The 13,356-nt window shown below is 38.4% G+C and overlaps 1 protein-coding gene across 2 annotated transcripts in view; it reads left to right on the forward strand.

Moving 5' to 3' along the window:
- LOC135197779 (uncharacterized) overlaps window positions 1-13,356 on the forward strand; it is a 55,914-nt gene that overhangs the window by 14,252 nt on the left and 28,306 nt on the right. For both annotated transcript variants that reach the window (XM_064224879.1, XM_064224880.1), the window contains exon 2: window positions 9,221-9,375. In XM_064224879.1, coding sequence (XP_064080949.1) covers window positions 9,221-9,375 — 155 coding nt within the window. The remainder of the gene's footprint in view (window positions 1-9,220; window positions 9,376-13,356) is intronic.

Here is a 13,356-nt window from a genome sequence, read left to right on the forward strand (position 1 = left end):
GGTACTGAAATTTTTAATATTAAAAGACATTTATAAAGATTTCGTGTGTAAAACATTTATAAAGGTATCGTGTGAATCACGTACTGGCATTTTTTTTATATTAAAAGACATTTATAAAGATTTCGTGTGTATGTGGTACTGGTATTTTTTTATATTAAAAGACATTTATAAAGATTTCGTTTGAATCAGGTGCTGGCATTTTTTATATTAAAAGACATTTATAAAGGTTTTGTGTTAATTAGGTACTCTCTCTCTCTCTCTCTCTCTCCTCTCTCTCTCTCTCTCTCTCTCTCTCCTTGCTGGGCCAAGTGTATTTTTATTCTATTTATTGCGTTGGAGAGCAATGGCGCTGCATTAACAAGATGGTTCCTGGGGTTTTTGTTTTACCAGCATCGTCTTGGAGTGATGGTAAAGCTTTCTAACTCGTCGAGGTTCGTAAGACTTTGAGAATAATGTTGGACAGCGAATATTTAAATCCATAATGAGGGTAATATTAATTAGTTTATTATCCATCTCGTAGCCAAATCGTCGATGCGGGGAAGATTCTAAGAATATTTTTGATGAGCGAAAATCTAAATCCATAATTTGAGTGTGGAATACGAAGCTACATCTCTAAGCTTTAGAATATTCATTTGTTTTTTTGTTTACGCGTTAATGTACGTACTATTTTATGCATGCGTATCTATCAACATAGCCCTTAAAATATCGTCTTCAGAGCCAGAATATTTTTGACGCGCGCGTGTAAATGAATTGTGCGTTGAAATCTGTGGGGTCTGTTTTTCAGACGATGGAAGAAGTAGCAGTCAAGACAATAAACTCTCAATAACCAAAAAGCACGCAAGCACTAGAAGCAGACCCCCAAAAATAACGATCATGAAACTATAAGACCAGGACTTTGAAGGTCAGCATACGTAGACAAAAAGAGTAGAGAAGACGCTGGTGAGAATGACATGAATAGAACTCTTATTACGTAAGGAATGAAACGCTCCCGAGGCTGAAGTCGGTAAATAATTTGACGGGATGTTGGATTCTGGGAAGCTACTCCCATCGAGGTCGGGTAAATCGTTTGTATTCCACTGGCAAAGTACGCCTGACCCGGCAATAATGACTTTTTTTTTTTTAACGACACGCTTTGTGTCATTTTTCTTCTTCTGTGAAACAGTGATTCTTTTAGGAGGCTGTCTTATGTTTCAGTGAAATGTAATTCATTTTCATTTTTCATTAAACAATATTTCATTCATTTTCGACTAGAAATATTTCCTTCATTTTCATTTTCGACTAGAAGTATTTCCTTCATTTTCATTTTCGACTAGAAATATTTCCTTCATTTTCATTTTCACTAATAATATTTCCTTCATTTTCATTTTCACTAACAATGTCTCCTTTTTTCTTTTATGTCACCATTTGAATTGTTCATCATCATATATTATTTCTATTATTATCACTACCGTATTCTTTTTCTTCCCACTTTCTACCTAATCTGTGATCTGATTTTATTGTTTATTCTTCCAGTGTTGTGATTCTGGTCACTCGCAACTGTCTCTCGACGAATGTTACACAAACTCTTTAAAAAAAACGTAGAAAGTTTTTCTGAGCTGCAAGACTGTGAAAGGTAATGCTACTTTTGCTGTGGCCCAGGTTTGGCTGAATGACAACAAAAGGCCGAACGTGATATCGCAAACTAAAACTTGGAAATTGATGTCTCCAGGGTTTCGTTTTTAGAGATTATTTTTATTTGGACCTTGCGCTTTTTGTTCGGTGATATGACAACGATATGGGGCTGAATAAATGCGCCTTTCGTTCGTGCGTGCTACTCAAATGATTAGAGTAGATAAATTTTGAAATAAACTCTTAGCTCGGATTGTTTTGAAATATTGCCATTTCGTCCCTTACTAAAGCTGCCGACTAAAACCAGAGGAAATACACACACACACACACACACATACAAATATTAAGCTACAAATGTTATTTAGTATCCAATTCGCTCTACCTTGGCACTAATACCGAAGGGGAATTACAACTGACGGACGGTCTCGAACCAGCGACGGAAACCATCTCTGATTTCAGTGGCTACTTTGGATATTAAATGACATTTGTAGCTTAAAATTTGTGTATAAAAAAATTATATATATTTGTGTTGTGTTTGTGGGTGGATTTGGTTAAGTATATAATGATATAGCTCTATCAGAACCCTCAGTTTATATATCTGCTTAACGTGTTTATTATTTATTTATTGATATACTCAGTTCTTCCGTCTAACATACGCAAAGATTTATCTGCAAACTCTTGAACAACTCTGTCGGCGATGGCTATTTCTCTCACGTATTATTTGTATCCATTATTTATTTATTTATTTTTTACTCAGCCTCGGAGTCCCCTATGGCCATAACATGTTGACCGTCTTTCGTAAGTAACCCTTGCGTTGAATTCTTATATACGGAGGACCGGCCCATGATGTTCGTATAGGAACTTTTTTTTTTTTTTTTTTTTTTTTTTTTTTTTTTTTTTTTTTTTTTTTTAACCTCCTCCCTCAACTCCGTTCATAATTCATGTGAGTTACTTTACGTGACTTGGTGCCGGATGCATCTTTTCCCCCATGATAGGTCTGGTGTCCTGTAGTCTTTTATTTAAGGGTCGAGGACTGTTGCTATGAGAGGTTTAATTAACCAGCTAATCAGTGATACTTGCCTTCATATTTGCGTCTGTATCTGGTCCACGTAGCTGTGACATTAGAGTCCCTATGTCTTGATGTCTTAATGATCGTTACTCTGTTTTTCCACACATACGGCTACTCCTCTATAAATGTTTAAGGTCGGTCTCGGTCACTTTCTGTACAACTGGAGAACGTACGTAGTACTTAGGTTGTACAGAATCAGCAGTTGTATTGGTTCATGCATACAATCTGCATTATTGACTACAGAGTATCTGTAGCTTCATGGAGTTCGTTACCTGTAGCTGCTGTTTCCTGCTATAGGTATGAAATAGTTAAGGACATATCAAAATATCTTGCATTCTTCGAATGTATTCGCGGGTCAACTTTCGGATTGGAATACTGCATCTTACTATAATAATGGGCATAATGTCTGTCCGTCCGTCTGTCATTCAATCACGGCCAAACGGCTGGTCCGATGGGCATGAAACTTGGCAGGGTTATAGTTGGGATCCTTAAGATGGCTTATGATGGGGTTTCATCCTACCTCCCCCACCCCCTCCGAAGGGGTTGGGGGTGAGAAGGGATTCCCTGAAACGGAGTTGGTTCTGCCCGTGAAACGAGGCCTGTTACTTCCGTAGACTTAGTTACTTTGCAAATTTTCATACATAATTTCTGTATACATATGGTTGCTAGTATTTATAATACACTATATGCTTAGATCATTTTACGCAAATAAAAGGGACTTTTTCCTTAGAATAAATATTCAGAGCTCATTTACAGAATATGTTCGATAGAGTTCTTTAACAGAATTTAAAACCATTCGCATTCCCTCCAAGAAACGGATATTACAAAGGCAAATCTCATAAAATGTGTATATGCTACGAAGGCTAATTCTAGATATTAACTTAAGCCTATATGGAGAACAAACCCCTGCAGTGTGAATCCGACTTAAGATTCTGAAGCCAGTGACTGTGGTAACTCTCAATAAGTTCTTAAGCTCTGACCACCAAAGGTCTATCTGAAATCTGAAGGTGGTCAAGTTGATAATTATTGAATTTTATTAAAGTATTTATTTTAATTTTTTTTCCTTCGTGTATATACATAACTGTATTTGTTTGTCAGAAAATGTGATCATAATACCTCAGTATATTATTTGTTTTTGTCATAAATCAAAACGTCTTCTGATTTATAGGTTGACAGAATATAGAGTACACTTATTCCTGTGTGTGTGTGTGTGTGTGTGTGTGTGTGTGCGAGCGCACTCACAAAACATTACAGTTCAGACAAGAGCTACGTCTCGAAGCACATCAATAAATAATTGTCGGAATTCACAACGGAAACTTACATTTCGTTTTTCGTATTTTGATTCACATTTGCGTAAGAACAGACTAAACAAGAGTAAGATTATACGGCGTTCGTTTTAAAAGCAACAGGTTTATCAATGGCCTTATCGTCACGTCCGTAGATAAATCTATTTTTATTTTTAATTTTTTATCCAACTCCAGTTTTAGTGTGGTGTGTACCTTTATCAAGATAAATAGAATTACTATCCTTGATGTTCATATTGCACAGGTTTAGCTCTCTCTCTCTCTCTCTCTCGCTGATGCACGTCATTTATGCCACTGATTACCATAATCACTTACATACGCAACGTAAGGCATTTCTGATCGAACCTCCTCTAGTGCATTATTGCAGTTGGTAATTTCGACCCCAATTTGACGAAGAGGCAACAAATAATTATATATAATATATATATAATATATATATATATATATATATATATATATATATAGATAGATAGATATAGATATATATATATAGATATATATATATATAGAGTAGATAGATATATGATATATATATATATATATATATATATATATATATATGTGTGTGTGTGTGTGTGTGTGTGTGTGTGTGTGTGTATGCATACACACACACATATATATGTATATATATACACACATATACATATATATATACATATATATATATATATATATATATATATATATATATATATATATATATATATATATATATATATATATATATATACTTTTAGGGCATAGTTTTTCTCTAATACAATTTTCGTTAAAAGCAATTGCTTTAGTGGCATCAATAAGTTTCTTGCAGGTATCTTCATACCGACGAAGTTTTTTCCGATTCTCGTTCGTCAATTTCTGGTGAAATATACGCAGACTTCCTTCTTCCATTTATTGATTTTTGTCACGACAGCTGTTTCGCCTTATGGCATTATCAAGCGACTACTGACTTACAATCTGACCTTTCGGCCTATTTATCTCATCGTGTGGGAGGTATGACCTCGAGGTATGGGTACTGGTTAGTCTAGGGATTAACAGCTTAAGGGCGTTGTTTTAGTTACAAAGAATATAAGGACATATGTACTGCGACAATAAGAGTGAAAGTTTAAACAGTGGTTTAAATAAATATTCAAAATACAATGCCATGTGCTAGAGTTTCCTTAAATGTATGTTTAAAATTTAATATGTTACATGTTGGTTTTAGATGAAATTACAAAATTACATACAGGAATGAAAATGAATATAGAAATCTAAATACGGGAGTACAAATATATGTATATATTTATAGCATGCATAAAGGTACAGAGATAATTTCTGTTTATACATAAATGTGTATGATTTAAATTTGAGTGTGTGTGTGTGTGTGTGTATGTATGTCCAAAATGGTCTACGTTGGTTAACGGTTGCTGATTCGTGTTGGGCGGGGTCTCAGCGACCTGAGTAAGGATGTTACTTGACTTTCGCTGACGCTGGGTCTTCTCATGCCTTCCAAGGGGCGCGATGTTCTCGGTGGATTGGGGCGCGCTGTCTGGTCCCTGTTGGCTTGGGTATTCCTTCTCCTGCTGGAGGGGAGTATATGGTCCGATTCTTGTTGGACGTTCAAGGTCGGCTTCTGAATAGCGATGCTCACTGCTTCCGTTATTAAGAGGCGACCGTAGTTGTCTTCTCTGTGTACGACCTGGGTGCCTTCTATGAGCTCTTGTAGAGATGGCTTCCTGTCGTGAACATCTATGTAATGTTGATGGATGGCCCCTTGATTACGAACGTTCCCGTCGAAGAAACGATCGACATCATTCTTGATCGTGTATACAGGTCCGAGAAGAACCCGCTGCCCATTTCCGAAGATGTCCTCCGAGAGATGCTGAAAGCTAGCACTACAGAAGCCCCTTTCCTCTCTCATCAGGGGGAATTATTTCGACAAGTAGACGGAGTCGCCATGGGATCCCCACTAGGGGTCCTCTTTGCAAATATGTACATGGCCACCGTCGAAGAAAGGACCTTTAGAGAACATCTAAAACCTAGGATTTATGGGCGGTACATCGACGATATATTCGTCACAATAAAAGAGCCTGAAGATACCAAAAAACTAGCAGATGCTCTGAAAAGAAACTCAGTGCTCAACTTCACCACAGAGCACAGCCAGCAGAAGACTTTGCCATTTCTTGATGTCCTGGTAAAACAACAAGAAGGACAGTTTAAGGACGACCGTTATACGAAAGCAATGAACGCTGGGCGTTGCTTGAACGCACGCGGGGAGTGCCCGGACGCATATAAAAAGTCTGTCGTGAGTGCGTATGTCAACAGAACCTTCACACACAGCTCATCATGGAAAGATATACATAACGAACTCGACCGAATTCGCCAACTGCTGACAAACAACGGGTATGCAGATCAAATTATCGAAGCAGCAATAAAAAAGAAAATGGACGAATTTTACCAACCCAACACCATGGCGAAAAACGAGGAAAACTTGATTATTTACCATCGTGTACATTATGGGTCTGCATACAAGGAGGATTGCTGCACACTACGCGGGATAATAAACAGAGCGTAACCCCAACCCCAAAAGCCCCTTACCATAAAATAAGCCTCAGGATATATAGTAAGCCCAACCTTGTAGCAGCCTTAATAATGAAGAACAGCACCGCTCCGGGGGGACCGAAGGAGATGTGCACGAATGTAGTTTACAAATTTACTTGTCCAGAGGAGGTGTGTAAACCTCACAGCCAAAACTACATCGGGCACACTACAACGACCCTTCGGAGAACGTCTGCTGGCTCAATAGAAATCAAGGGGCCATCCATCAACATTACATAGATGTTCACGACAGGAAGCCATCTCTACAAGAGCTCATAGAAGGCACCCAGAAGGTCGTACACCAGAGAAGACAACTACGGTCGCCTCTTAATAACGGAAGCAGTGAGCATCGCTATTCAGAAGCCGACCTTGAACGTCCAACAAGAATCGGACCATATACTCCCCTCCAGCAGGAGAAGGAATACCCAAGCCAACAGGGACCAGACAGCGCGCCCCAATCCACCGAGAACATCGCGCCCCTTGGAAGGCATGAGAAGACCCCAGCGTCAGCTAAAGTCAAGTAACATCCTTACTCAGGTCGCTGAGACCCCGCCCAACACGAATCAGCAACCGTTAACCAACGTAGACCATTTTGGACATACATACACACACACACACACACACTCAAATTTAAATCATACACATTTATGTATAACAGAAATTATCTCTTGTACCTTTATGCATGCTATAAAATATATACATATATTTGTACTCCCGTATTTAGATTTCTATATTAATTTTCATTCCTGTATGTAATTTTGTAATTTTTATCTAAAACCAACATGTAACATATTAAATTTTAAAACATACATTTAAGGAAACTCTAGCACATGGCATTGTATTTTGAATATTTATTTAACCACTGTTTAAACTTTCACTCTTATTGTCGCAGTACATATGTCCTTATATTCTTTGTAACTAAAACAACGCCCTTAAGCTGTTAATCCCTAGGACTACCAGTACCCATACCTCGAGGTCATACCTCCCACACGATGAGATAAATAGGCCGAAAGGTCAGATTGTAAGTCAGTAGTCGCTTGATAATGCCATAAGGCGAAACAGCTGTCGTGACAAAATTCAATAAATGGAAGAAGGAGTCTGCGTATATTTCACCAGAAATTGACGAACGAGAATCGGAAAAAACTTCGTCGGTATGAAGATAACTGCAAGAAACTTATTGATGCCACTAAAGCAATTGCTTTTAACGAAAATTATATATATATATATATATAATATATATATATATATATATATATATATATATATATATATTATATATATTCGATATTTTTTTGCGATCAAGTCAGGACGATTTCATATCCACCAGGAAACATAAAACATGAGCAAATATTATAACTCTTGAGCATAATGTCTGCATCCTATATTTTGCTGAAGATTCTCTCTCTCTCTCTCTCTCTCTCTCTCTCTCTCTCTCTCACACACCAACACACACACACACACACACACACACACTGAGGCTTGCCAGTTTATCCTGGTTTATAACTGGTATATTTAGCCATGTGGCCAGTACGAAGTTTAGTTAAGTAATAGGGGTGTGAAGTACGGCGTGCTTCTTCGTCGTCTTTCCATCGCCCACCTTCGCCATGAGGAACTTGACAACTCGTCCTCTGGGCGTTCGTGGCCACGCCCTTCGCGTGCCACATTCGCCTCGTTCTCGAACCAGCTGAGAACCGGTTTCCACGCGATTATCTCAACCAGAGTTACAAGGATCAGCTTAAGCGGGAACTCGGGTGAACCAGTATTCAGCTACGTCATTAGTTTCGAGCCGAAAGTAGGCGCCACCCAAAAGGATCGGTTTTCCTTTTATGTATAAATATATACGTATATATATATATATATATATATATATATAATATATATATATATCATACATATATATATATATTATATATATATATATATTATATATAGTTTTATGGTTAAATTGAATATACGTAGAATTTAGGCCAAAGGCCAAGCACCGGCGCCTAAGAGGTCATTCAGCGCCGAAATGGAAATTGGCAGTGAATGGTTTGAAAAGTGTATATAACAGGAAGAAATGCACACTGTAAGCCAAATAAACATTGCTGCAACACCTTTCGTTCCTTTTACTGTACCTCCTTCCATATTATCTTTCATCAATCTTACTTTCCACCCCCTCCTAACAATTGACTTACAATGCAACAGCTAGTTGCATTGTGAGTCAATTGTTAGGAGGGGGTGGAAAGTAAGATTGATGAAAGATAATATGGAAGGAGGTACAGTAAAAGGAACGAAAGGTGTTGCAGGAATGTTTATTTGGCTTACAATGTTTATTTTTATGGTAACATCGTCTATTTAGCAACGCACTATCCCGTAAGAGGGCAGTGCCGTCAGTACACCTCGCGCGGTGGGCTGTGGGCATTACTTGAGGTCCTTTGCAGCATCCCTTCGGCCCCTAGCTGCAAGCTCTTTCATTCATTTAACTGTATCTCTGTTCATAGTCACTCTACCAACTGTTTCGTAGTGCAAAAATGATAGGCTTTACTCTTGTTACGTCTCTCCAACCTTAATAGCAATATCCTTGTTAAAGCTGAATGGCCTCACAGGTCCCAGCGCTGGGCCTTTGCCCTTAATTTTGTATCCTAGCAGCAACGTGTTAATCTCCGTCTTTTTTTTTTTCCAGCTAACACGACGTTATACCCATACTTGGCCGTGCACTTGCAGTCGCTCGGATTCGGGGCAGATGAGGCCGCTGTGGTGTACGCGATCATACCCTTGGTCTCCATCATGGGGCCGCCCGTGGCGGGCGCCATTGCCGACAAAATCGGAAACTTCAAAGTGAGTATAATGTCGTATCCTGGAAACTTCAAAGTGAGTATAATGTCGTATCCTGGATACTTCAGAGTGAGTATCATATCGTACCCGGAAACTTCAAAGTCACTATAGTATCGTATCCGGAAACTTCAAAGTGAGTATAATTATCTTTAATAAAACATTATTATTATTATTATTATTATTATTATTATTATTATTATTATTATTATTATTATTATTATTATTGCCACTGCTGCTGTTGAACCACAGTAGGAGAGAGAGAGAGAGAGAGAGAGAGAGAGAGGGAGAGGTTAGAAGCAGCATTTATGCACGTGGAGAAGAGGCTCTTGGAACACAATAAATTAAGCCAATAATTCGGTATAACAGCTGTGTTGTTGCTCTCTTGTTGCAGGGCACTGGTCCTTGAAGCTACTACTCCTACTATTACTACTACTATTACTACTGTGTTATTGCTGGTCGTTTGGTTATTGTCTACTAAATGACGAATGTCCGTGAGTAATCGTCTGTCTGATGGATTGCCACAGACATCCATCTTCCACCTATGAAGGATTGGTCTCTGAAACTTTCACGTCTGTTGGTCTCTTGGATGTGCAATTTCACAGAATTCCAGAAAGTATACTACATTTTTCTATGCTAGGTTTTCAAGTTCCTCGTTGGACGAGTGGTTTTCGTGCCCGCCTACCGATCGGTAGTCGCAAGTTCGATTCCCTACTCAGCCAACGTGGTATCAGAGGAATTTATTTCTGGTGATTAGCAGTTAATTTCTCGATTTAATGTGGTTCGGATCCCATAATAAGCTATAGGTCCCGTTGCTAGGTAACCAATTGGTTCCTAGCCACGTCAAAATATCTAATCCTTCGGGCCAGCCCTAGGAGAGCTGTTAATCAGGTCAGTGGACTGGTTAAACTAAGATATACTTAACTTTTTTCCTAATTTTTTTCCTCTCTCTGTTCTTTCTTTAATTATTATTAATACTAAAGCGATTTTATATATGAGTTTGTTTGCCGACTCGTTACGAGCTTTCTAAACAGAAATTCATTCATAATTTTCCGTTTGCTATCTTTAGGGAAATGCGTCTGAATCTCATGTTAGAATTGGATGGAAACCCAGGTTTTGAGTTAATGAAAAAACCGAAAAAGATATATAACAAATTCTCTGTCGCAGTTTTCTTAAAGATTGGAAAGACGTGTATAAGTAATTTTTATGGATACCTGCATATTTACGCTCAAATAGTACCGCAATGGAGGTTTTTGCATTAACCACCCTTAAGAGGTCCAGTTTTGTTCAAGATAATCACTTCTCAACTACTGATATAATTCACATGGATAAACATAATCCTTATTATTATTTTTAAGCTTTAGGAAGAGGAATTAAAAAAATGAATGCATAAAAATATCTGGACACATCAGTATGATAGTTCCTCGTTCGGATCCCACAATAAGCTGTAGGTCCCGTTGTTAGGTGGCCAATTGGTTCCTAGCCACGAAGGAATATCTAATCCTTCGGGCCAGCCATAGGAGAGCTGTTAATCAGCTCAGTGGCCTGGTAAAACAAGATATACTTAACATCAGTATGATGGTACGTAGCCCTTTGTTATTTCGTTAAACAGTTTCCAAGGTACTCAAAAATTTTGGAGTTATTTTTCTTTTTTTTTTTTTTTTTTTTTTACGCCGGCTTTGTCTGGCTGTCCGCACTTTTTCTGTCCGCCCTCAGATCTTAAAAACTACTGAGGCTAGAGGGCTGCAAATTGATATGTTGATCATCCACCCTCCAGTCATCAAACGTACCAAATTGCAGCCCTCTACCCTCAGCAGATTTTTATTGTTTTATGGTAAAGTTAGTCAAGATCGTGCTTCTAGCAACGCAACATCACAGGCCACCACGGTCGGTTGAGAGATCCGCGGACCGCGGCTCATACAGCATGGTACCGAGGCCACCGAAAGATAGTTCTGTTTTCGGTGCCTTGATTATAAGATGTACAGAAAACTCGAATGCGCCGAAGAAACTTCGACGCAATTTTTACTTATTTTGTTTGTTTTTGCTTCGAGGAATTTTTTTTCCTGTGAAATGACTCTACAACTGAGAGACGAATTTTAATATTTCATCACGAAATTTTAATAATTCAGTTAAATCTGTGTAGCAAAAGCGTTTTTAGATTATCATCTCTAGAAGACAATCATAGGCCATTGTTATGAAAAGTTATTTTAATTAAAGCAGTAAACGACGTGGCGGTTGATAACCTTCAGCAGACTGTTTGGCTACTCTTGTCTTGGTATAACGTCGTCCGATTCCTGTCGAAAAGAGACCAACTAAATTCATCTGTGTCCATAAGGTCTGATTTCCCTTCATCTACCCTTTGTTTTTCTCCTTACGGCGTATTCGTGCTTACCCATGAGTGTTTCAGCCGAATCTGAGGCGGGGTAATAACGCGTGTGCCCTTGGGCAAATCTGGGGCATGAGGGCATCATAGGGGCTCTGGGTGTTTATCGCTGCCATTCATTGTGACCCTAGTCAATTGCTCTCATTACGCCTCCTCTTGCATCTTGCTACCCACCCTCTCCTAACAATTATTTCAGTGCAACTGCTTTGAGGTTTTCCTCCTGTTACACCTTTTTTTAAACCTACCCACTCTCAATTTCCTTTCCAGCGCTGAATGACCACATTGGTCCCGGTGCTTTGAATGACCACATTGGTCCCAGTGCTTGGCCTTTGGCCTAAACTCTATATTCCAATTCCAAAAGAGATGTATTGAAAAGGAGCGTTGACACATTAACGACTGTAGGTCCATGACGTCTTCCAGATTTATCCACCTTGGATACAAAAAAAATAATATATAGTTGCATTTCATGTTATCTTTCCTTGATATACGAAAAAAGTGACTATCTGCCATCGAGTATTCACATTCAACTGGCTGTCGCTGATTTCTGGAAAACTAAACACCTGGAAATAGAAGGTTCTTCACCTAAAATACTCTGAAAGTGAGTCATGTAGTGTTGATGAACCCGTGGAAAGTTAAATTTACGTCATTTTTCCTACTCTAAAATCAGGACTGTAATGTCCTAGTCTTACAGTTTACCCAATCAGGAATGTAATGTCCTAGTCTTACAGTTTACCCAATCAGGAATGTAATGTCCTAGTCTTACAATTTATCCAATCAGGAACGTAATGTCCTAGTCTTACAATTTACCCAATCAGGAATGTAATGGCCTAGTCTTACAGTTTACCCAATCAGGAATGTAATGTCCTAGTCTTACAGTTTACCCAATCAGGAATGTAATGTCCTAGTCTTACAGTTTACCCAATCAGGAATGTAATGTCCTAGTCTTACAGTTTACCCAATCAGGAATGTAATGTCCTAGTCTTACAATTTATCCAATCAGGAATGTAATGTCCTAGTCTTACAGTTTACCCACCAATCAGGAAATGTTTAATGTCCTAGTCTTACAGTTTACCCAATCAGGAATGTAATGTCCTAGTCTTACAATTTACCCAATCAGGAATGTAATGTCCTAGTCTTACAGTTTACCCAATCAGGAATGTAATGTCCTAGTCTTACAATTTACCCAATCAGGAATGTAATGTCCTAGTCTTACAATTTACCCAATCAGGAATGTAATGTCCTAGTCTTACAATTTACCCAATCAGGAACTAATGTCCTAGTTTACAATTTAACCCACTCAGGAATTGAATGTCACCGTCTTACAATTTACCCAATCAGGAAGTAATGTCCTAGTCTTACAAAATTTACCCAATCAGAATGGCCTAATTGTCCAAATAGTCTTAACAATTACCCAATCCCAAGGACGTAATGGCCCAGATTACAATTTAACCCAATCAGAAATGTAATGTCCTAGTCTTACCGTTTACCCATCAGGAATGTAATGTCCTAGTCTTACAATTTACCCAATCAGGAATGTAAAGTCCCAGTCTTACAGTTTCCCCAATCAGGAAAAGTAATGTCCTAGTCTTACAATTTACCCAATC

This window comes from Macrobrachium nipponense, chromosome 21 (genome assembly GCF_015104395.2).
Source record: "Macrobrachium nipponense isolate FS-2020 chromosome 21, ASM1510439v2, whole genome shotgun sequence".
Taxonomy (NCBI): Eukaryota; Metazoa; Arthropoda; class Malacostraca; order Decapoda; family Palaemonidae; genus Macrobrachium; species Macrobrachium nipponense.